Source organism: Amaranthus tricolor, chromosome 12 (genome assembly GCF_026212465.1).
Source record: "Amaranthus tricolor cultivar Red isolate AtriRed21 chromosome 12, ASM2621246v1, whole genome shotgun sequence".
In the NCBI taxonomy this organism is placed as follows: domain Eukaryota; kingdom Viridiplantae; phylum Streptophyta; class Magnoliopsida; order Caryophyllales; family Amaranthaceae; genus Amaranthus; species Amaranthus tricolor.
In genome coordinates, this window is record NC_080058.1 from 24,401,034 (window position 1) to 24,426,553 (window position 25,520).

The 25,520-nt window shown below is 37.1% G+C and overlaps 1 protein-coding gene across 1 annotated transcript; it reads right to left on the reverse strand.

Annotated features, from left to right (window-relative positions):
• Positions 1 to 207: 207 nt before the first annotated feature.
• LOC130828721 (uncharacterized) lies at positions 208 to 7,004 on the reverse strand. The gene is made up of 5 exons (XM_057694680.1): positions 6,968 to 7,004; positions 5,842 to 6,197; positions 5,302 to 5,436; positions 5,151 to 5,227; positions 208 to 5,011 (listed from the first exon to the last, which is right to left on the reverse strand). Exons 1-5 carry the CDS (start codon positions 7,002 to 7,004, stop codon positions 208 to 210), a joined length of 5,409 nt encoding a protein of 1,802 aa, XP_057550663.1.
• Positions 7,005 to 25,520: the final 18,516 nt, after the last annotated feature.

Sequence of the window (25,520 nt, forward strand, 5' to 3'; positions counted from 1 at the left end):
ACCTCTATTATTGAAAACAATCAAACATATCCAATTACAAAGGGAAACTAAGTATTTATAGAGTTTGTTATCTCAAACTAGCCGTTACTAGGACTCCTTAGTACACGTGGAGTTAGTTAAAACAAAGCAGAAAACAACAAAGGCCAAACACTTAGCCAAAAACACGCCTTTTAATTTCTTCTGACCAGCCTTCCTTCTGTGTGTTCTCTAGTCTTCCTGGTGGATTATTAGGGTGACTCGAGGGCCTTTATGTCTAGGTCCATGTAGGGAGATGTCGTCCCAATCTTTCCCTTGGTCCAGTTTACCCCGGTCTGAGCTCAGATGGTCCGTCAAGGTCTGTTGGTCGTCAGACTCTGCTGCTGTTCTGTTCCTGCTGTCTGGTCCCAATCTTGGGTCCCATGAGCTAGTTTCTGTGGGCTTCTTGTTTCCCTCATTTTCCTTGAGTATTCCTTGCCCTTTTCCAGATGTGTAGGTCTCCCTGTTGCTGTTTATTTGTTTATTTTGTGTATTTGGCGTAGATGTCAACCCATTGGTATTTGCTTGGTCTTGGATGCTCTTGGTGCGGTCTTTGTTGCTTGATGATTTTACATCAACTCCTCCCCCTTGGAAAAGAATTGTCCCCAATTCTTCGTCTGGTTGGTGTAGGGTTAGATCTCCTATATTGAAGATAGGAGATATGTTATGCTCAGGAGGGAGTTGGATCTCAAAGGCATTGTCTCCATACTTTTTCAGAACAGAGTATGGGCCTATGGCTCTGGGTTGGAGTTTATTTTTTCTTAAGTGTGGGAATCTGTTTTTCCTGAGGTATACCCACACTTGATCTCCTTCCTTAATTGGTTGTCGTGCCTTCAAGTGCTTGTCTGCTTGCTTTTTGTACTTCCTGTTGGCTTCTTCCAAATTGGCATACACTTGCTGATGGATTGCTTCCATTTGCTGGATTAAGTCCTCTGCTTCAACTTGTTTGCTGTCACAGAGAGGCAAATCAATTAATGAAGTTGGGAGTAAAGGGTTAGTACCATATACACACTCAAAAGGAGTGTGTTTTGTGGAACAGCTAGGGGCCCTGTTGTAAGCAAACTCAGCATAACATAATTTTAAATCCCATTCCCAGATATTCTTAGTTACCAAGGCTCTCAGCATGTTGCCTAGGGTTCTGTTGGTCACTTCAGTCTGCCCATCAGTTTGGGGGTGGTAGGCTGTACTGAACAACAGTTTAGTGCCTAGCATCCTCCACAACGTTTTCCAAAAATGACTCAAAAACTTACTGTCTCGATCAGACACAATAGTTTTAGGAACACCATGTAACCTAACTACCTCAGCAAAATACAACTTGGCAATGTTTTGTGCATCATCTGTTTTGTTGCAAGCTATGAAGTGTGACATTTTAGAAAACCTATCCACCACTACCATAATGGCATCTTTCCCTCTTTTAGTCTTAGGTAGGGCCACCATGAAGTCCATGCTTACATGCTCCCATGGCCTTCGAGCTACAGGTAAGGGGAGGTATTCTCCCTTGTGAAAGGTCACCTTGGCCTTAAGGCAAGTCTCACACTTTAGCACATGTTTTCCTACTGTGCCAAGCATTTTTGGCCAAAAGAAGTGTTTAGCCAACATGTCCAAGGTCTTTTGAATTCCATAATGCCCTGCTATGCTACCTTCATGCACTTCCTTAACTAAGATATTTCTAAGGGGTATCTTGGGAATGCATAGCTTATTTCCTTTGAACAAGAACCCTTGGTGTATACTGAACAGGCCTTGTGGGGTGGTACTGCACAGCTTATACATATCAGCAAAATCAGGGCATGTGGGGTACTGTTCCTTGATGAATTCGAATCCCAAAATTTTAGAACCTAATATCCCAAGCATGCTATACTTTCTACTTAAAGCATCTGCAATGACATTGGTCTTTCCCACCTTATACTTGGCTGAAAAGTCAAAAGTCTGCATGAATTCCACCCACCTAGCATGTCTACTACTCAACTTGTGTTGGCTGTTTATGTATTTCAGAGATTCATGGTCTGTGTGGAGCACAAAGGGTTGTATTCTTAGGTAGTGAGACCAGTGATCAAAAGCTCTAATGATAGCATAGAATTCTTTGTCATATGTGGAATAATTGAGCCTACTGTTATTTAGTTTTTCACTAAAAAAGGCTACAGGCCTCCCCTCTTGAACTAACACTGCCCCAATCCCTACCCCACTTGCATCACACTCCAATTCAAAGGGTTTTGTGAAATCAGGGAGTTTAAGTATAGGGGCTTTGCACATCATCTCTTTGAGGGTTTCAAAAGCCTTCTGAGCTGCTGCAGTCCACTCAAACTTTCCATGTTTGGTGCATTCTGTAACAGGTGCCATCACAGAACTAAAATCTCTAATAAACCTTCTATAAAATGAAGCTAACCCATGGAAAGATCTCACTTGTGTTAGTGTGCTAGGTGTGGGCCAGTCCTGTATAGCTTTCACTTTTGCTGGGTCTACTCTAACCCTTGTCTTCCCAATGATATAACCTAAGAAACTAACCTCAGGTAAAAGAAAATTACACTTTTCTAACTTAGCATACAGTCTTTGCTTCCTCAAAACTTCAAACAGCTGTTTAAGGTGGCTCAGGTGCTCTGTTTTTCCCCTGCTGTATATGAGAATGTCATCCAAATATACCACTATAAATTTTCCCAAGAATGGTCTCAAAATCTCATTCATAAGCCTCATAAAAGTACTGGGTGCTCCAGTTAAACCAAAAGGCATCACAAGCCATTCATATAACCCATACTTTGTTTTAAATGCTGTTTTCCATTCATCCCCTGCTTTCATCCGGATTTGGTGATTTCCACTCCTTAGGTCCACCTTGCTAAACCACTGTGAACCACCCAACTCATCCAACATATCATCAATTCTTGGTATAGGGAATCTATATTTGATGGTTATGTTGTTCATACTACGGCTATCTATGCACATTCTCCATGTGCCATCTTTTTTTGGAACTAACAGAGTAGGGACTGCACAGGGGCTCAAACTCTCCCTCACATACCCTTTCTGCATCAGTTCTTCCACTTGTCTCTGCAGCTCTTGAGTTTCCTTTGGGTTGGTTCTATAGGCTGGTCTATTTGGCAAACTAGCTCCAGGGATCAAGTCAATTTGATGCTCTATGCCTCTCACAGGTGGCAAACCAGGAGGCAAGTCAGTGGGGAAAACATCCTTGTATTGCTCTAATAAGTTCTTCATATCAGGGGGTATGGGTGTGGGTTCCTGTACCTCTTTGGTTATCAAGAGATATAATTCTTCATTTCCTTTTACTTCCTTCTCACACTCTCTCCTACTTATTAAATGGACAGGGACCTTAGCTGCTGTAGGAGGCACAGCTCGGTGTGGAGGCAGGGCAATTAATTCCTTCTTTTTCCCATTGTGACTGAGGGTGTATGTATTTGTGTATCCATTATGAGTGGTCTTTCTATCATATTGCCATGGTCTGCCCAGCAGCAAATGGCAAGCATCCATGTCCAGCACATCACAAAGGATTTCATCAGTATATGTTCCCAAAGTCAAGCTGATCAAGCTTTGTTTACACACTACTCCACTTGCCTTATTATCTAACCATTTCATTTTGTATGGGTGTGGGTGGGGTTTAGTCTTCAGGTTCAACTCACTTATCAACTGTTTACTAACACAATTTGATTCACTCCCACTGTCAATAATCAAATCACAAACCTTGCCCTGCACCTTGCACTTTGTCTGAAAAATATTCTCTCTTTGATCAGATTTTTTTGTGGATGGTGTTGTGTGAAAACTTCTCCTAATGATCAGGCTCACGTGTTCTTCCTCAGGTAAAATTTTCTCCAATTCCTCTCCTGTCTCTTCCTCAGTATCCCCCTCAAATGTACGCCTATTACCTTGTTCATCCTCCAAAAATGTGCCATCATCATCACTCAAATTGGGTGGATCCATTTCCTCTTCTCGCCCATTTCTGGAAACCAAGATCTTCTTAGGGTTTGTATTTTGCCTAATATCATTCCATTCCAACATTGTGAAGGCCCTGGCATTAGGGCAGTCCCTTTGATAATGCCCTCTCCCATTACACTTGAAACACACTATGTTCTTAGGGTGGGTGTTGGCTTTTATTCTGTTGTTAATCGGTTTTGGTCCAGTGTTTGGTACCTCCCTTCTAGGTGCATTCAAACTACTAGTGCTCCTAGGTGCATAGGTCCTGGTATTCCTTGTGTGAGCAGCAGCAAATCTAAGGTTAAGCCTTTCAATTTCTTGTGCATACATACTGGCTGAGTGTACAGTGAGGTCTGGTGTAATCCTCATTTGTCCTTTGATATCATCCCTTAACCCGGCAATAAACCTACTCACTCTCATGTCTTCAGGGTCATTTAGGTCACAAAGAACATAGATCCTCTCCCATTCATTGAGATACTCCTGTACTGTTCTACTCCCTTGTTTCGTGGAGTTGAGCTGCACATATTGTTGTTGTTTGTGGTAGGATGGAATGTACTTTCTCCTCATGTTCTTCTTGAGCTTTCCCCAAGTATTGATCTTACCCTTTCCTTCCCTAAGTCTCTGTTTTTGTGTCCCTTCCAACCAAACTGCTGCCGACTTAATCAGCTTAACCTTTGCCAGCCTAAATTGATGATCCAATGGGGTTTCCCTAAATTCAAAATACTGTTCCATCCTCCCTTCCCATTCCTGATATTGGTCTGGGTCATGTGAAATCCCATCGAATTCAGGTATATCCACCTTGATTGTCCTATCTTCATAAGGTCGAGGATTAGGGTTTGGTGTTCTATCAATTTGGTTTCGTGTAATTACACCGGTCATCTCTTCTCTAAACTGACGCAAACTATTCTCCATCATCCTATGCATTCTTGCTTCTATTTCTTCCAATCTTTCCTCCATGGTCATATCCATTCGACCAGAGACAGCTAGGATTATCCAGAAATGCACAACAAAACGAGTGCGACAATCGCAATGCAAGAAACCAGAATGAGTGTAATGTAGTGTAATGTAGTGTGCCTCGTGTCTGAATGTATGTAATCAATTATTCAAAATTAAATGACAAATCAAAATCAATAGGAAAGATTACTCCCTGTATGTTATAGATTCACTGATGACGGATTACAATGAATCTAAAAAAAATCGCCCAGCGCCTTTTTCTTCACAATGCCCCGAACAAAATGAAACCTCTCTCCTCTGACTGTTCCTTTGTACCCTTCTTTCCCAACTCGCAATCTAAGCTCTGATACCAAGTTGATGTAAAATAAAGGGCTGACGATGAACTCTCTCGTGCAATGATTCTCGTTGCTAAACAACCTTAATCAATGGTGCACTCAGAATCCCACAATACTTCCCAAACAAACACACAGACAACACAATCAGACCAAGAACGTGGTTCTTGATTTTCTGATGGGGCTGAATGATGTATTTCGCCTGACTTGTATGATGATCCTACGTTTGATGCAATGCAAGAAAATGATAACCTTGATCACAAACTCCCGGTGAGAACTCAAGTTTCCACGTAACTCTTCAAACTCTCCGGTCAAGTTGTCCCACAACTCAATGAAGTTTACACAAAAACTTCAAAATCAGAAAAACAAACTATGCTTTGAAGAAAATACCTCTATTATTGAAAACAATCAAACATATCCAATTACAAAGGGAAACTAAGTATTTATAGAGTTTGTTATCTCAAACTAGCCGTTACTAGGACTCCTTAGTACACGTGGAGTTAGTTAAAACAAAGCAGAAAACAACAAAGGCCAAACACTTAGCCAAAAACACGCCTTTTAATTTCTTCTGACCAGCCTTCCTTCTGTGTGTTCTCTAGTCTTCCTGGTGGATTATTAGGGTGACTCGAGGGCCTTTATGTCTAGGTCCATGTAGGGAGATGTCGTCCCAATCTTTCCCTTGGTCCAGTTTACCCCGGTCTGAGCTCAGATGGTCCGTCAAGGTCTGCTGGTCGTCAGACTCTGCTGCTGTTCTGTTCCTGCTGTCTGGTCCCAATCTTGGGTCCCATGAGCTAGTTTCTGTGGGCTTCTTGTTTCCCTCATTTTCCTTGAGTATTCCTTGCCCTTTTCCAGATGTGTAGGTCTCCCTGTTGCTGTTTATTTGTTTATTTTGTGTATTTGGCGTAGATGTCAACCCATTGGTATTTGCTTGGTCTTGGATGCTCTTGGTGCGGTCTTTGTTGCTTGATGATTTTACATCATCTGATACCAAGTTGATGCAAAAAAAAGGGCTGATTGTGGCCTTGGTTATGCAAGGATGAATGTTGCACGGAAGCTTTAATGATTACTACAAACAATACTACGAAATGATCATGAAAAGAACACGAAACAACCACAAACAGCACCAAGAACTCCGTTCTTGATTTTCTGATGTTGATCACCTGTGACCCTCCTCTATGATCGACTCTAAACTGATATGTACAAAGCCTTCCAGACCTTGCACTCGAGGTTTCCTTAAAGTATCAAGGCTGCTCCGCAACTCTTAACGCTCTAAGGATCAAAGTACACTCCGTATACCTTTGATGAAGTTGCCTCCAACTTCGAAGAAGAAAACAGAAATCAATTTTCTGAAATACCTCTCTACTTTGATTAATCAAATGAAAACATACATGAATGTTGAACTTCCATTATTACATGAGAGCCTACGTATATATAGGCTTTGAATCTAAAACTAGCCGTTACAAATGACTTGCTTAATACACGTGGAATTAGCTAACAAAACAGAATGTAAAACAGCAGCCAACACTTAGCCAAAATTCTGATCTTCAAAACTATCGAGCAGCCTTCCTTTAGCTCATCTTTTAGGACTCCACGTGGATCTTTAGCATGGTCCTAGGCCGTTGATGGCTAGATCCAAGTACCGAGATTCCATTTCCACTTTAGTCCAGGTCATGGATGCATAGGTTTGGTCCCCACGTGTCGTGCAAGGTGGCCTGGTCGCTAGTTTGCTCTGCAGTTTGGGTTCTGCTGACTGTTCCCATTAGCTTGGGTTCTGCTGTCTGTTCCCATCTTCCTGTGCGTGATGCTGTTCCCTGTTGCTGCCTTGGCTTCCTTGTTCCCAAAACATGATCTTGGGTTTATACTTCAATCCTTGGAACACATCCTTGGCCAGCAACCTAACACTTGATGCATTTGCATCAATAGGTCCTGGTATTCCTTGTGTGAGCAGCAGCAAATCTAAGGTTAAGCCTCTCAATCTCTTGTGCATACATACTGGCTGAGTGTACAGTGAGGTCTGGTGTAATCCTCATTTGTCCTTTGATATCATCCCTTAATCCTTCAATAAACCTACTCACTCTCATGTCCTCAGGGTCATTTAGGTCACAAAGAACATAGATCCTCTCCCATTCATTGAGATACTCCTGTACTGTCCTACTCCCTTGTTTCATGGAGTTGAGCTGCACATATTGTTGTTGTTTGTGGTAGGATGGGATGTACTTTCTCCTCATGTTCTTCTTGAGTTTTCCCCAAGTATTGATCTTACCCTTTCCTTCCCTAAGTCTCTGTTTTTGTGTCCCTTCCAACCAAACTGCTGCTGACTTAATCAGCTTAACCTTTGCCAGCCTAAATTGATGATCCAATGGGGTTTCCCTAAATTCAAAATACTGTTCCATCCTCCCTTCCCATTCCTGATATTGGTCTGGGTCATGTGAAATCCCATCGAATTCAGGTATATCCACCTTGATTGTCCTATCTTCATAAGGTCGAGGATTAGGGTTTGGTGCTCTATCAATTTGGTTTTGTGTAATTACACCGGTCATCTCTTCTCTAAACTGACGCAAACTATTCTCCATCATTGATGTAGGATCACCTACATCTAGTTCTGCTGAGCTAGCCAAGATCAATATAATGATGCATCAAATGGAAGACGCTAAAATTCAAGGTCCAAAACTGAAATCCTTTAATTTCGTAGTCATAAACTAAGTCTTCTTTTTTTTTTTTTTTTTTTTTGGGTCGTTTTATTATTTAAGTCGTTTATTTTATTTCGAGTATTTGGGTCTTTTGTTTTCTTCGAAATGATTTAAGCCAGGTTTAGGATCAAGCTTAATCATTTCTCATGCTTAGTTAGTCGAGTTGTACTTTTCTTTTATTTGAGTTTAGTATTTAATTTTGCTCATGGGTCGAATATTATGCGATTGAAACGCAAGCAAGCAGCTGAAAATATCAAGCAAATAAACCAAGGAAATATGAAGAATATAAATATGAAGGTTCAGCAAGTGGAAGATTAAAAAAATATATTTAGCAAAATCAAGTTGTTTGAGACAGCAAATAAACCAAGGACATATGAAGATATTTGCAAATCATACAAGAATTCAGCCGTTGGGAAATCTGATTTTGGTTCATTATTACATGAAGATCTTTTCTACAAAAAACAAATCAGCCTAGAAAATAGCCTATGAAGACTTTGTAAGATATAGCTATGCACTACAAAATAGCCTAATTATTTCCATAGAAGATTGTAAGATGCAACTTGCAAGTGGACTTGCAAGTGGATTCCTAGCCGTTAAGAAACAAGCAACATTCTAATTTTTTTGCTTTTTAATTTAATTTAATTTTTTTTTTTTTTATTTATTTTTTGTTGGGCTGATTTCCTTTTAGTATAAATAGGCTTGTAGTTCATGTAATGAAGGCATTCAGCTTGCATAATACAAACACAACCCTTTGAGCAATTTTCCTTGTTCTTATTTGCAATTTACTTTAACTTGGATTAGTTTAAGTAATTTGAAGTTCCTATGCTTTTCATACTTTTGGCTAAAGTTTGAATGTGTTCTTAGGAGCCCTTAGATTTGTTTCGTGGTGTATCTGTATCGAAGCAACCTTTGGCAAGCCATTTTCAGTTTGAAGAATCAACACATACATTTCATTTTTCCCTTGTTATAAAACCACAAAAATCACAAAAACAAATTCATTAAACGAAAACAGCAAACTACGTGTGCTTATAGCTTGGTTTTGTTTTGAGGCATACCAATCTATATCATCTTGGTATCAGAGCCAAGGCTACGCTCCGAGCCTTAATTTCGTTCATTCACAAAGCATAACACCATGTCTCAAAGTGGTGAAGGAGAAACAAGTGATTTGAGCAGAATTGTTGAAGAGCAAAATGCCACCATTAAATACCTACAAACCCAACTTAAAGAGTATCTAGACCTAAAACGCACCTTAAGGGAAGGTGGGGATTATGAGTCTGAAAGTCCTAAAGTTAGTAGGCAAACAAGCCGTGGAGATGATCTTAGAGTCGACATTCCAGAATTTGAAGGAAGATTAGATGGAGATGAGTTCCTTGAATGGGTAAGAACCGTTGAAAGAGTATTTGATTACAAGAATACGGATGAAGAAAAGAAGGTAAAGATAGTAGCATTAAAATTGCGCAAATATGCTTCTACTTGGTGGGCTAGCAAATGTGCAAAACGAGAAAGAGAAGGGAAAGACAAGATTAGATCATGGGAAAAGATGAAGAAGCAAATGAAGGAAAAGTTTCTGCCTTCATACTACATGCAAGAGAATTTCACCAAACTTCAACATCTACAACAAGATGGCAGGAGTGTAGAAGAGTATGGTCGAGAGTTCGAGACAATGATAATGAGGTGCGACCTTAAGGAGGATGATCATCAAACTTTGGTAACATTTTTAAATGGTTTAGATTCAAAAATCAGAAACATTGTTGAATTACAACCTTATGCTTGCCTTGATGATTTAATTAACCTTGCACATAAAGTGGAAAAACAACAAAGAACTAAAATGAAGGAAACCTCACGTTTCACTTCAGCAAGAACGACCAATTTCAATTCCTACCAAAAGAACACTCCCCATCCCTATTCTAAAGCCCATTCGCAAGATTCAAAAGCTTTGCAAAATAATCATTTAAAGCAGCCCGTAAGCGTACCCAATACACCCAAAGCAAACACCAATTCATTCACACCTAGGAGATGTTTTAAGTGTCAAGGCTTAGGACATATCTCATCCGAATGCCCAAACCGAAAAATGGTGAACTTGGTTGAATTTGATGATCATCAAGAGGAAAACGAGGAGGATTTCTGTGACAATGCTGAACTTGATGAGGAAATGATATATCCAGATGAAGGAGAATTATTGGTTATGCGAAGAGCTCTTAGTGGGGTCAAAGCCAAAGATCCAAACCCACAAAGGGAAGCAATATTCCACACAAAATGTACGGTTAAAGGTAAGATCTGTTCGCTTATCATTGATGGAGGAAGTTGCACTAATGTCGCTTCAAAGACCATGGTGGACAAGCTTAATCTCACCGCCACTCCACACCCCGAGCCATACATGATTCAATGGTTGAATCAAAACAAAGGTATTCCTGTAAACTCTCAAGTTTTACTATCGTTTTCAATAGGCAATAGTTATAAGGAGAGTCTTTTATGTGATGTTATACCTATGGATGCATGTCATGTTTTATTAGGAAGACCTTGGCAATATGATAGAAAAGTTATGCATGATGGCTTTAAAAATACACATACTTTTGTTTTAAATAAGAAAAAGATCACGTTAGCTCCATATGCACCTGGCCATAATTCTAAATTACAAGCAACTTTAACAAATTTTCATTCTTTGATTCCTATACTTAAAAGTGAACAACATGAATTTGTGGAACGAAAAGAGTTGTTATTGCTAAATGATGAAACCGAATCTGTTTTGCATGATCACCCTTTGCTTGTGCCTTTACTTGATGAATTTGCGCATGTTTTTCCTATTGAGATACCTAATGGACTTCCACCAAAAAGGGACATACAACATAAGATTGATTTCATTCCCGGTTCCACATTACCTAACAAACCAGCCTATAGAACTAATCCTAAAGAGACCGAAGAAATTAGGAGACAAGTTGATGAATTGTTAGCTAAAGGTTTGATTAGAGAGTCCATAAGTCCTTGTGCCGTCCCTACCTTACTTGTGCCTAAGAAAACTGGAGAAATGAGGATGTGTGTGGACAGTAGAGCCATTAATAGAATCACCATCAAGTATAGATTTCCAATACCTAGACTCAATGACTTGTTAGATGATTTATATGGTTCGAAAGTTTTTTCTAAAATCGACCTTAGGAGTGGATATCACCAAGTTAGAATTTATGAAGGGGATGAATGGAAAACCGCATTTAAAACTAAAGAAGGACTTTATGAATGGTTAGTCATGCCCTTTGGGTTGTCTAATGCACTTCTACCTTTATGAGACTTATGAACCAAACTTTAAAGCCTTTCTTGGGTCAATTTGTTGTGGTTTATTTTGATGATATCTTGGTGTATAGTCAAAGTGAAGACGAGCATGTTAAACATTTGCATCAAGTTTTTAGTGTATTGGCTAAAGAAAAATTGTATGGTAATTTGGAAAAGTGTCAATTCTTTTCGGAATCAGTAAAATTTCTTGGGTTTATTGTGTCAATTGAGGGGATAAAAGCGGATGAAAAGAAAGTTGAAGCTATTAGAGACTGGCCTGTTCCTACCACCATTCACCAAGTTAGATCATTTCATGGTTTAGCTTCTTTTTATAGGAGGTTTGTCCCAAACTTTAGTTCAATCATGGCCCCTATCACCGAACTCACAAAACATAAGACCATAGAATGGAATTCCAAAGCACAAGCAGCCTTTGACACCATCAAAGACAAACTTACCACCGCACCTGTTCTAGCTTTGCCTAATTTTGAGGATATCTTTGAAGTAGAATGTGACGCATCTGGGGTAGGTATTGGAGGTGTTCTTACTCAAAACAACAAACCCCTTGCTTACTTTAGTGAAAAACTCAATGATGCTAAAAGGAAGTATTCTACTTATGATAAAGAGTTTTATGCTATTATTAGATGTTTAGAACATTGGAGACATTATTTGATTGCAAAAGAATTTGTGTTACATTCTGACCATGAGGCCTTAAAATTCATTCAAAGCCAACACAAACTTCAATCTAGACATGCTAAGTGGGTCGAGTTCCTACAAACCTTTCATTTCACCATTAAACACAAAGCGGGTAAATTAAACACCGGAGCTGATGCTTTATCTAGGAGATACTTGCTTTTGAGTACTTTGAATACTAAGGTTGTTGGGATGGAATTGTTAAAAGAATGTTATATTGATGATGTTGATTTTGGAGAAATATTTGAAAAATGTCATAACAAACCTCAAGGACTTTTTTACCTCTTTCAAGGATATCTCTTTCGAGGTAATCAATTATGTGTGCCCAGACATAGTGTTAGGGAGACCTTAATTAAGGAATATCATGAGGGAGGACTTGGAGGACATTTTGGGGAAGAAAAGACCATAGCTCTAGTGAGTGAGACCTTCTTTTGGCCGAAACTTGCTAAAGATGTCATTCATATTATTAAGAGGTGTGTGCAATGTCTAAAAGCCAAAGCCCACAAAACGTCTCAAGGTCTTTACCAACCTCTTCCTACACCACAAAATCCATGGGAAGATGTGAGCTTAGACTTCATAACCGGACTACCTAGAACCTCTAACAATAAGGATTCCATTATGGTTGTTGTTGATAGGTTTTCTAAGATGGCCCATTTCATTCCTTGTCATACTACACATGATGCTGTTAACATTGCTAATCTTTATTTTAAAGAAATAGTAAGACTACATGGGATAGCAAGAAGTATGGTAAGTGATAGAGACTCAAAGTTTCTTAGTCATTTTTGGCTTACTTTGTGGAAAAAGATGGGAACCAAGCTTAACTTTAGTAGTTCTAGCCACCCTCAGACTGATGGACAAACCGAAGTAACCAATAGGACCTTAGGAACCTTGTTGTGTGCCCTCATTACTAAGAATCCTAAACAATGGGAACAATTGCTACCACATGCTGAATTTGCTTATAATCGAGTTCCTAGCAAGACCACCGGTTTTTCTCCTTTCTTTATAATTTATGGCCTTAATCCTTTAACCCCTATAGATCTTACGCCTTTTCCTACACCTTTGAAGTTTAGCCATGATGCCGAGACTAAAGCTAATGAGATCCAAAAGTTGCATAAACAAGTTGTGGAAAAGATTGAGAAAATGAATAATAAGGTTAAAGAGAAAGTGGACCAAAAGAGAAAAGAAGTGATTTTCAAAGAAGGTGACTTAGTATGGATTTACTTGAGAAAGGATAGGTTTCCCACACAAAGGAAATCAAAGTTAAGTGCTAGAATTGATGGACCGTTCGAAATTTTGGAAAAAGTAAATGACAATGCTTACAAACTAGAGCTACCTAGTAGCTATGGTGTGTCTTCTACTTTCAATGTTGCAGATTTGATTACATTTCATGAGGAGGACATGTTACCAAGCTTGAGGTCAAGCTTTTCCAAAGAAGGGGAGGATGATGTAGGATCACCTACATCTAGTTCTGCTGAGCTAGCCAAGATCAATATAATGATGCATCAAATGGAAGACGCTAAAATTCAAGGTCCAAAACTGAAATCCTTTACTTTCGTAGTCATAAACTAAGTCTTCTTTTTTTTTTTTTTTTTGGGTCGTTTTATTATTTAAGTCGTTTATTTTATTTCAAGTATTTGGGTCTTTTGTTTTCTTCGAAATGATTTAAGCCAGGTTTAGGATCAAGCTTAATCATTTCTCATGCTTAGTTAGTCGAGTTGTACTTTTCTTTTATTTGAGTTTAGTATTTAATTTTGCTCATGGGTCGAATATTATGCGATTGAAACGCAAGCAAGCAGCTGAAAATATCAAGCAAATAAACCAAGGAAATATGAAGAATATAAATATGAAGGTTCAGCAAGTGGAAGATTAAAAAAATATATTTAGCAAAATCAAGTTGTTTGAGACAGCAAATAAACCAAGGACATATGAAGATATTTGCAAATCATACAAGAATTCAGCCGTTGGGAAATCTGATTTTGGTTCATTATTACATGAAGATCTTTTCTACAAAAAACAAATCAGCCTAGAAAATAGCCTATGAAGACTTTGTAAGATATAGCTATGCACTACAAAATAGCCTAATTATTTCCATAGAAGATTGTAAGATGCAACTTGCAAGTGGACTTGCAAGTGGATTCCTAGCCGTTAAGAAACAAGCAACATTCTGATTTTTTTGCTTTTTAATTTAATTTAATTTTTTTTTTTTTTTAATTTTTTGTTGGGCTGATTTCCTTTTAGTATAAATAGGCTTGTAGTTCATGTAATGAAGGCATTCAGCTTGCATAATACAAACACAACCCTTTGAGCAATTTTCCTTGTTCTTATTTGCAATTTACTTTAACTTGGATTAGTTTAAGTAATTTGAAGTTCCTATGCTTTTCATACTTTTGGCTAAAGTTTGAATGTGTTCTTAGGAGCCCTTAGATTTGTTTCGTGGTGTATCTGTATCGAAGCAACCTTTGGCAAGCCATTTTCAGTTTGAAGAATCAACACATACATTTCATTTTTCCCTTGTTATAAAACCACAAAAATCACAAAAACAAATTCATTAAACGAAAACAGCAAACTACGTGTGCTTATAGCTTGGTTTTGTTTTGAGGCATACCAATCTATATCAATCATCCTATGCATTCTTGCTTCTATTTCTCCCAATCTTTCCTCCATGGCCATATCCATTCGACCAGAGACAGCTAGGATTATCCAGAAATGCACAACAAAACGAATGCAACAATCGCAAATGCAAGAAATCAGAAAGAGTGTAATGTGGTGTGCCTCGTGTCTGATTCCCTTGATGTAAAATAAAGGGCTGACAATGAACTCTCTTGTGCAATGATTCTCGTTGCTAAACAACCTTAATCAATGATGCACTCAGAATCCCACAATACTTCCCAAACAAACACACAGACAACACAATCAGACCAAGAACGTGGTTCTTGATTTTCTGATGGGGCTGGATGATGTGTCTTGCCTGACTTGTATGATTATCCTACGTTTGATGTAATGCAAGGAAATGATACCCTTGATCACAAACTTCCGGTGAGAATTCAAGTTTCCACGTAACTCTTCAAACTCTCCGGTCAAGTTGTCCCACAACTCAATGAAGAAAACAAACTATGCTTTGAAGAAAATACCTCTATTATTGGAAACAATCAAACATGTCTAATTACAAAGAGAAACTAAGTATTTATAGAGTTTGTTATCTCAAACTAGTCGTTACTAGGACTCCTTAGTACACGTGGAGTTAGTTAAAACAAAACAGAAAACAACAAAGGCCAAACACTTAGCCAAAAAACACGCCTTTTAATTTCTTCTGACCAGCCTTCCTTCTGTGTGCTCTCTAGTCATCCTGGTGGATTATTAGGGTGACTCGAGGGCCTTTATGTTTAGGTCCATGTAGGGAGATGCCGTCCCAATCTTTCCCTTGGTCCGGTTGACCCTGGTCTGAGCTCAGATGGTCCGTCAAGGTCTGCTGGTCGTCAGATTCTGCTGCTGTTCTGTTCTTGCTGTCTGGGGGTCCTCTTGGGTCCCATGAGCTAGTTTCTGTGGGCTTCTTGTTTCCCTCAGCTTCCTTGAGTATTCCTTGCCCTTTTTCAGATGTGTAGGCCTCCCTGTTGCTGTTTATTTGTTTATTTTGTGTATTTGGCGTAGATGTCAACCCATTGGTACTTGCTTGGTCTTGGGTGCTCTTGGTGAGGTCTTTGTTGCTTGATGATTTTACATCAATTCATCATCGTTCATTCTTCATTGATCATTGATCCTTGTTCATTCTTCATCGTTCATTCTTCATTGATCATTGATCCTTGTTCATTGTTCATCGTTCATTCGTCATTGATCATTGATCCTTGTTCATTCTTCATTGTTTATTCTTCATTGATCATTGATCCTTGTTCATTCTTCATCGTTCATTCGTCATTGTTCATTGATCCTTGTTCATTCTTCATCGTTCATTCGTCATTGATCATTGATCCTTGTTCATTCTTCATCGTTCATTCTTCATTGATCATTGATCCTTGTTTATTCTTCATCGTTCATTCATCATTGATCATTGATCCTTGTTCATTCTTTATTGACGATGGATCCTAATTCATTCTTCATCGTTAATTCTTCATTGATCGTTGATCCTTGTTCATTCTTCATCGTTTATTCGTCTATTATCATTGATCCTTGTTCATTCTTCATCGTTTATTCGTCATTGATCATCGATCCTTGTTCATTCTTTATCGTTCATTCTTCATTGATCATTGATCTTTGTTCATTCTTCAATGATCATTGATCCTTGTTCATTCTTCATCGTTCATTCTTCATTGATCATTGATCCTTGTTCGTTCTTCATCGTTCATTCTTCATTGATCATAGATGCTTGTTCATTCTTCATCGTTCATTCGTCATTGATCATTGATCCTTGTTCATTCTTCATCGTTCATTCTTCATTGATCATTGATCCTTGTTCATTCTTCATCGTTCATTCTTCATTGATCATTTATCCTTGTTCATTCTTCATTGTTCATTCGTCATTGACCATTAATCCATGTTCATTCTTCATCGTTTATTCTTCATTGATCATAGATCCTTGTTCATTGTTCATCGTTCATTCGTCATTGACCATTGATCCTTGTTCATTCTTCATCGTTCATTCTTCATTGATCATTGATCCTTGTTTATTCTTCATCGTTCATTCTTCATTGAACATTGATCCTTGTTCATTCTTCCTCGTTCATTCGTCATTGATCATTGATCCTTGTTCATTCTTCGTCGTTCATTATTCATTGATCATTGATCCTTGTTCATTCTTCATCGTTCATTCATCATTGATCATTGATCCTTGTTAATTCTTTATTGACGATGGATCCTAGTTCATTCTTCATCGTTCATTCTTCATTGATCGTTGATCCTTGTTCATTCTTCATCGTTTATTCGTCAATTATCATTGATCCTTGTTCATTCTTCATCGTTTATTCGTCATTAATCATCGATCCTTGTTCATTCTTCATTGATCATTGATCCTTGTTTATTCTTCATCGTTCATTCTTCATTGATCATTGATCCTTGTTCATTCTTCATCGTTCATTCGTCATTGATCATTGATCCTTGTTCATTCTTCATCGTTCATTCTTCATTGATCATTGATCCTTGTTCATTCTTCATCGTTTATTCGTCAATTATCATTGATCCTTTTTCATTCTTCATCGTTCATTCGTAATTGATCATTGATCCTTGTTCATTCTTTATCGTTCATTCTTCATTGATCATTGATCCTTGTTCATTCTTCATCGTTCATTCTTCATTGATCATTGATCCTTGTTCATTCTTCGTCGTTCATTCGTCATTGACCATTGATCCTTGTTCATTCTTCATCGTTCATTCTTCATTGATCATTGATCCTTGTTCGTTGTTCATCGTTCATTCGTTATTGATCATTGATCCTTGTTCATTCTTCATTGATCATTGATCCTTGTTCATTCTTCATCGTTCATTCGTCATTGTTCATTGATCCTTGTTCATTCTTCATCGTTCATTCGTCATTGATCATTGATCCTTGTTCATTCTTCATCGTTCATTCGTCATTGATCATTGATCCTTGTTCATTCTTCATCGTTCATTCTTCATTGATCATTGATCCTTGTTCATTCTTCATCTTTTATTCGTTAATTATCATTGATCCTTGTTCATTCTTGATGTAAAATAAAGGGCTGACAATGAACTCTCTTGTGCAATGATTCTCGTTGCTAAACAACCTTAATCAATGATGCACTCAGAATCCCACAATACTTCCCAAACAAACACACAGACAACACAATCAGACCAAGAACGTGGTTCTTGATTTTCTGATGGGGCTGGATGATGTGCCTTGCCTGACTTGTATGATTATCCTACGTTTGATGTAATGCAAGGAAATGATACCCTTGATCACAAACTTCCGGTGAGAATTCAAGTTTCCACGTAACTCTTCAAACTCTCCGGTCAAGTTGTCCCACAACTCAATGAAGTTTACACAAAAACTTCAAAATCAGAAAAAAAAAAAAAACAAACTATGCTTTGAAGAAAATACCTCTATTATTGGAAACAATCAAACATGTCTAATTACAAAGAGAAACTAAGTATTTATAGAGTTTGTTATCTCAAACTAGCCGTTACTAGGACTCCTTAGTACACGTGGAGTTAGTTAAAACAAAATAGAAAACAACAAAGGCCAAACACTTAGCCAAAAAACACGCCTTTTAATTTCTTCTGACCAGCCTTCCTTCTGTGTGCTCTCTAGTCATCCTGGTGGATTATTAGGGTGACTCGAGGGCCTTTATGTTTAGGTCCATGTAGGGAGATGCCGTCCCAATCTTTCCCTTGGTCCGGTTGACCCTGGTCTGAGCTCAGATGGTCCGTCAAGGTCTGCTGGTCGTCAGATTCTGCTGCTGTTCTGTTCTTGCTGTCTGGGGGTCCTCTTGGGTCCCATGAGCTAGTTTCTGTGGGCTTCTTGTTTCCCTCAGCTTCCTTGAGTATTCCTTGCCCTTTTTCAGATGTGTAGGCCTCCCTGTTGCTGTTTATTTGTTTATTTTGTGTATTTGGCGTAGATGTCAACCCATTGGTACTTGCTTGGTCTTGGGTGCTCTTGGTGAGGTCTTTGTTGCTTGATGATTTTACATCAATTCTTCATCGTTCATTCTTCATTGATCATTGATCCTTGTTCATTCTTCATCGTTCATTCTTCATTGATCATTGATCCTTGTTCATTGTTCATCGTTCATTCGTCATTGATCATTGATCCTTGTTCATTCTTCATTGTTTATTCTTCATTGATCATTGATCCTTGTTCATTCTTCATCGTTCATTCGTCATTGTTCATTGATCCTTGTTCATTCTTCATCGTTCATTCGTCATTGATCATTGATCCTTGTTCATTCTTCATCGTTCATTCTTCATTGATCATTGATCCTTGTTCATTCTTCATCGTTCATTCATCATTGATCATTGATCCTTGTTCATTCTTTATTGACGATGGATCCTAATTCATTCTTCATCGTTAATTCTTCATTGATCGTTGATCCTTGTTCATTCTTCATCGTTTATTCGTCTATTATCATTGATCCTTGTTCATTCTTCATCGTTTATTCGTCATTGATCATCGATCCTTGTTCATTCTTCATCGTTCATTCTTCATTGATCATTGATCTTTGTTCATTCTTCAATGATCATTGATCCTTGTTCATTCTTCATCGTTCATTCTTCATTGATCATTGATCCTTGTTCGTTCTTCATCGTTCATTCTTCATTGATCATAGATGCTTGTTCATTCTTCATCGTTCATTCGTCATTGATCATTGATCCTTGTTCATTCTTCATCGTTCATTCTTCATTGATCATTGATCCTTGTTCATTCTTCATCGTTCATTCTTCATTGATCATTGATCCTTGTTCGTTCTTCATCGTTCATTCTTCATTGATCATAGATGCTTGTTCATTCTTCATCGTTCATTCGTCATTGATCATTGATCCTTGTTCATTCTTCATCGTTCATTCTTCATTGATCATTGATCCTTGTTCATTCTTCATCGTTCATTCTTCATTGATCATTTATCCTTGTTCATTCTTCATTGTTCATTCGTCATTGACCATTAATCCATGTTCATTCTTCATCGTTTATTCTTCATTGATCATAGATCCTTGTTCATTGTTCATCGTTCATTCGTCATTGACCATTGATCCTTGTTCATTCTTCATCGTTCATTCGTAATTTATCATTGATCCTTGTTCATTCTTTATCGTTCATTCTTCATTGATCATTAATCCTTGTTCATTCTTCATCGTTCATTCGTCATTGACCATTGATCCTTGTTCATTCTTCATCGTTCATTCTTCATTGATCATTGATCCTTGTTTATTCTTCATCGTTCATTCTTCATTGAACATTGATCCTTGTTCATTCTTCCTCGTTCATTCGTCATTGATCATTGATCCTTGTTCATTCTTCATCATTCATTCTTCATTGATCATTGATCCTTGTTCATTCTTCATCGTTCATTCGTCATTGACCATTGATCCTTGTTCATTCTTCATCGTTCATTCTTCATTGATCATTCATTCTTGTTCATTCTTCATTGATCATTGATCCTTGTTCAACGTTCATTCGTCATTGATCATTGATCCTTGTTCATTCTTCATCGTTCATTCTTCATTGATCATTGATCCTTGTTCATTCTTCATCGTTCATTCTTCATTGATCATTGATCCTTGTTCATTTTTCATCGTTCATTCGTCATTGATCATCGACCCTTGTTCATTCTTCATCGTTCATTCTTCATTGATCATTGATCCTTCTTCATTGTTCATTCGTCATTGATCACTGATCCTTGTTCATTCTTCATTGTTCATTCTTCATTGATCATTGATCCTTGTTCATTCTTCATCATTCATTCGTCATTGTTCATTGATCCTTGTTCATTCTTCATCGTTCATTCGTCATTGATCATTGATCCTTGTTCATTCTTCATCGTTCATTCTTCATTGATCATTGATCCTTGTTCATTCTTCATCGTTCATTCTTCATTGATCATTGATCCTTGTTCATTCTTCATCGTTCATTCTTCATTGATAATTGATCCTTGTTCATTCTTCATCGTTCATTCTTCATTGATCATTTATCCTTGTTCATTCTTCATCGTTCAATCGTCATTGAGCATTAATCCTTGTTCATTCTTCATCGTTCATTCTTCATTGATCATTGATCCTTGTTCATTCTTCATCGTTCATTCTTTATTGATCATTCATCCTTGTTCATTCTTCATCGTTCATTCGTGATTGATCATTGATCCTTGTTCATTCTTCATCGTTCATTCGTCATTGAACATTGATCCTTGTTCATTCTTCATCGTTCATTCTTCATTGATCATTGATCCTTGTTCATTCTTCATCGTTCATTCTTCATTGATCATTTATCCTTGTTCATTCTTCATTGTTCATTCGTCATTGACCATTAATCCTTGTTCATTCTTCATCGTTTATTCTTCATTGATCATAGATCCTTGTTCATTGTTCATCGTTCATTCGTCATTGAACATTGATCCTTGTTCATTCTTCATCGTTCATTCGTAATTGATCATCGATCCTTGTTCATTCTTTATCGTTCATTCTTCATTGATCATTAATCCCTGTTCATTCTTCATCATTCATTCGTAATTGACCATTGATCCTTGTTCATTCTTCATCATTCATTCTTCATTGATCATTGATCCTTGTTCATTCTTCATCGTTCATTCTTCATTGATCATTTATCCTTGTTCATTCTTCATCGTTCATTCGTCATTGACCATTAATCCTTGTTCATTCTTCATCGTTCATTCTTCATTGATCATTGATCCTTGTTCATTCTTCATCGTTCATTCTTTATTGATCATTTATCCTTGTTCATTCTTCATCGTTCATTCGTCATTGACCATTAATCCTTGTTCATTCTTCATCGTTCATTCTTCATTGATCATTGATCCTTGTTCATTCTTCATCGTTCATTCTTCATTGATCATTGATCCTTGTTCATTCTTCATCGTTCATTCTTCATTGATCATTGATCCTTGTTCATTCTTCATCGTTCATTCGTCATTGATCATCGACCCTTGTTCATTCTTCATCGTTCATTCTTCATTGATCATTGATCCTTCTTCATTGTTCATTCGTCATTGATCACTGATCCTTGTTCATTCTTCATTGTTCATTCTTCATTGATCATTGATCCTTGTTCATTCTTCATCATTCATTCGTCATTGTTCATTGATACTTGTTCATTCTTCATCGTTCATTCGTCATTGATCATTGATCCTTGTTCATTCTTCATCGTTCATTCTTCATTGATCATTGATCCTTGTTCATTCTTCATCGTTCATTCTTCATTGATCATTGATCCTTGTTCATTCTTCATCGTTCATTCTTCATTGATAATTGATCCTTGTTCATTCTTCATCGTTCATTCTTCATTGATCATTTATCCTTGTTCATTCTTCATCGTTCAATCGTCATTGAGCATTAATCCTTGTTCATTCTTCATCGTTCATTCTTCATTGATCATTGATCCTTGTTCATTCTTCATCGTTCATTCTTTATTGATCATTTATCCTTGTTCATTCTTCATCGTTCATTCGTCATTGACCATTAATCCTTGTTCATTCTTCATCGTTCATTCTTCATTGATCATTGATCCTTGTTCATTCTTCATCGTTCATTCTTCATTGATCATTGATCCTTGTTCATTGTTCATCGTTCATTCGTCATTGAACATTGATCCTTGTTCATTCTTCATCGTTCATTCGTAATTGATCATCGATCCTTGTTCATTCTTTATCGTTCATTCTTCATTGATCATTAATCCCTGTTCATTCTTCATCATTCATTCGTAATTGACCATTGATCCTTGTTCATTCTTCATCATTCATTCTTCATTGATCATTGATCCTTGTTCATTCTTCATCGTTCATTCTTCATTGATCATTTATCCTTGTTCATTCTTCATCGTTCATTCGTCATTGACCATTAATCCTTGTTCATTCTTCATCGTTCATTCTTCATTGATCATTGATCCTTGTTCATTCTTCATCGTTCATTCTTTATTGATCATTTATCCTTGTTCATTCTTCATCGTTCATTCGTCATTGACCATTAATCCTTGTTCATTCTTCATCGTTCATTCTTCATTGATCATTGATCCTTGTTCATTCTTCATCGTTCATTCTTCATTGATCATTGATCCTTGTTCATTCTTCATCGTTCATTCTTCATTGATCATTGATCCTTGTTCATTCTTCATCGTTCATTCGTCATTGATCATCGACCCTTGTTCATTCTTCATCGTTCATTCTTCATTGATCATTGATCCTTCTTCATTGTTCATTCGTCATTGATCACTGATCCTTGTTCATTCTTCATTGTTCATTGTTCATTGATCATTGATCCTTGTTCATTCTTCATCATTCATTCGTCATTGTTCATTGATCCTTGTTCATTCTTCATCGTTCATTCGTCATTGATCATTGATCCTTGTTCATTCTTCATCGTTCATTCTTCATTGATCATTGATCCTTGTTCATTCTTCATCGTTCATTCTTCATTGATCATTGATCCTTGTTCATTCTTCATCGTTCATTCTTCATTGATAATTGATCCTTGTTCATTCTTCATCGTTCATTCTTCATTGATCATTTATCCTTGTTCATTCTTCATCGTTCAATCGTCATTGAGCATTAATCCTTGTTCATTCTTCATCGTTCATTCTTCATTGATCATTGATCCTTGTTCATTCTTCATCGTTCATTCTTTATTGATCATTCATCCTTGTTCATTCTTCATCGTTCATTCGTGATTGATCATTGATCGTTGTTCATTCTTCATCGTTCATTCGTCATTGAACATTGATCCTTGTTCATTCTTCATCGTTCATTCTTCATTGATCATTGATCCTTGTTCATTCTTCATCGTTCATTCTTCATTGATCATTTATCCTTGTTCATTCTTCATTGTTCATTCGTCATTGACCATTAATCCTTGTTCATTCTTCATCGTTCATTCTTCATTGATCATTGATCCTTGTTCATTCTTCATCGTTCATTCTTCATTGATCATTGATCCTTGTTCATTCTTCATCGTTCATTCTTCATTGATCATTTATCCTTGTTCATTCTTCATCATTCATTCGTCATTGTTCATTGATACTTGTTCATTCTTCATCGTTCATTCGTCATTGATCATTGATCCTTGTTCATTCTTCATCGTTCATTCTTCATTGATCATTGATCCTTGTTCATTCTTCATCGTTCATTCTTCATTGATCATTGATCCTTGTTCATTCTTCATCGTTCATTCTTCATTGATAATTGATCCTTGTTCATTCTTCATCGTTCATTCTTCATTGATCATTTATCCTTGTTCATTCTTCATCGTTCAATCGTCATTGAGCATTAATCCTTGTTCATTCTTCATCGTTCATTCTTCATTGATCATTGATCCTTGTTCATTCTTCATCGTTCATTCTTTATTGATCATTCATCCTTGTTCATTCTTCATCGTTCATTCGTGATTGATCATTGATCCTTGTTCATTCTTCATCGTTCATTCGTCATTGAACATTGATCCTTGTTCATTCTTCATCGTTCATTCTTCATTGATCATTGATCCTTGTTCATTCTTCATCGTTCATTCTTCATTGATCATTTATCCTTGTTCATTCTTCATTGTTCATTCGTCATTGACCATTAATCCTTGTTCATTCTTCATCGTTTATTCTTCATTGATCATAGATCCTTGTTCATTGTTCATCGTTCATTCGTCATTGAACATTGATCCTTGTTCATTCTTCATCGTTCATTCGTAATTGATCATCGATCCTTGTTCATTCTTTATCGTTCATTCTTCATTGATCATTAATCCCTGTTCATTCTTCATCATTCATTCGTAATTGACCATTGATCCTTGTTCATTCTTCATCATTCATTCTTCATTGATCATTGATCCTTGTTCATTCTTCATCGTTCATTCTTCATTGATCATTTATCCTTGTTCATTCTTCATCGTTCATTCGTCATTGACCATTAATCCTTGTTCATTCTTCATCGTTCATTCTTCATTGATCATTGATCCTTGTTCATTCTTCATCGTTCATTCTTTATTGATCATTTATCCTTGTTCATTCTTCATCGTTCATTCGTCATTGACCATTAATCCTTGTTCATTCTTCATCGTTCATTCTTCATTGATCATTGATCCTTGTTCATTCTTCATCGTTCATTCTTCATTGATCATTGATCCTTGTTCATTCTTCATCGTTCATTCTTCATTGATCATTGATCCTTGTTCATTCTTCATCGTTCATTCGTCATTGATCATCGACCCTTGTTCATTCTTCATCGTTCATTCTTCATTGATCATTGATCCTTCTTCATTGTTCATTCGTCATTGATCACTGATCCTTGTTCATTCTTCATTGATCATTGATCCTTGTTCATTCTTCATCATTCATTCGTCATTGTTCATTGATACTTGTTCATTCTTCATCGTTCATTCGTCATTGATCATTGATCCTTGTTCATTCTTCATCGTTCATTCTTCATTGATCATTGATCCTTGTTCATTCTTCATCGTTCATTCTTCATTGATCATTGATCCTTGTTCATTCTTCATCGTTCATTCTTCATTGATAATTGATCCTTGTTCATTCTTCATCGTTCATTCTTCATTGATCATTTATCCTTGTTCATTCTTCATCGTTCAATCGTCATTGAGCATTAATCCTTGTTCATTCTTCATCGTTCATTCTTCATTGATCATTGATCCTTGTTCATTCTTCATCGTTCATTCTTTATTGATCATTTATCCTTGTTCATTCTTCATCGTTCATTCGTCATTGACCATTAATCCTTGTTCATTCTTCATCGTTCATTCTTCATTGATCATTGATCCTTGTTCATTCTTCATCGTTCATTCTTCATTGATCATTGATCCTTGTTCATTGTTCATCGTTCATTCGTCATTGAACATTGATCCTTGTTCATTCTTCATCGTTCATTCGTAATTGATCATCGATCCTTGTTCATTCTTTATCGTTCATTCTTCATTGATCATTAATCCCTGTTCATTCTTCATCATTCATTCGTAATTGACCATTGATCCTTGTTCATTCTTCATCATT

Coding starts and splice junctions, on each gene's coding strand:
- LOC130828721 (XM_057694680.1), bottom strand. CDS start 7,004: ATGGGAACAGACAGCAGAACCCAAGCTAATGGGAACA. Junction 5,437..5,841: donor CTAGACATAAAGGCCCTCGA/GTCACCCTAATA, acceptor CATCAAACGTAG/GATCATCATACAAGTCAGGC. Junction 5,228..5,301: donor TGAGTGCACCATTGATTAAG/GTTGTTTAGCAA, acceptor ACTTGGTATCAG/AGCTTAGATTGCGAGTTGGG.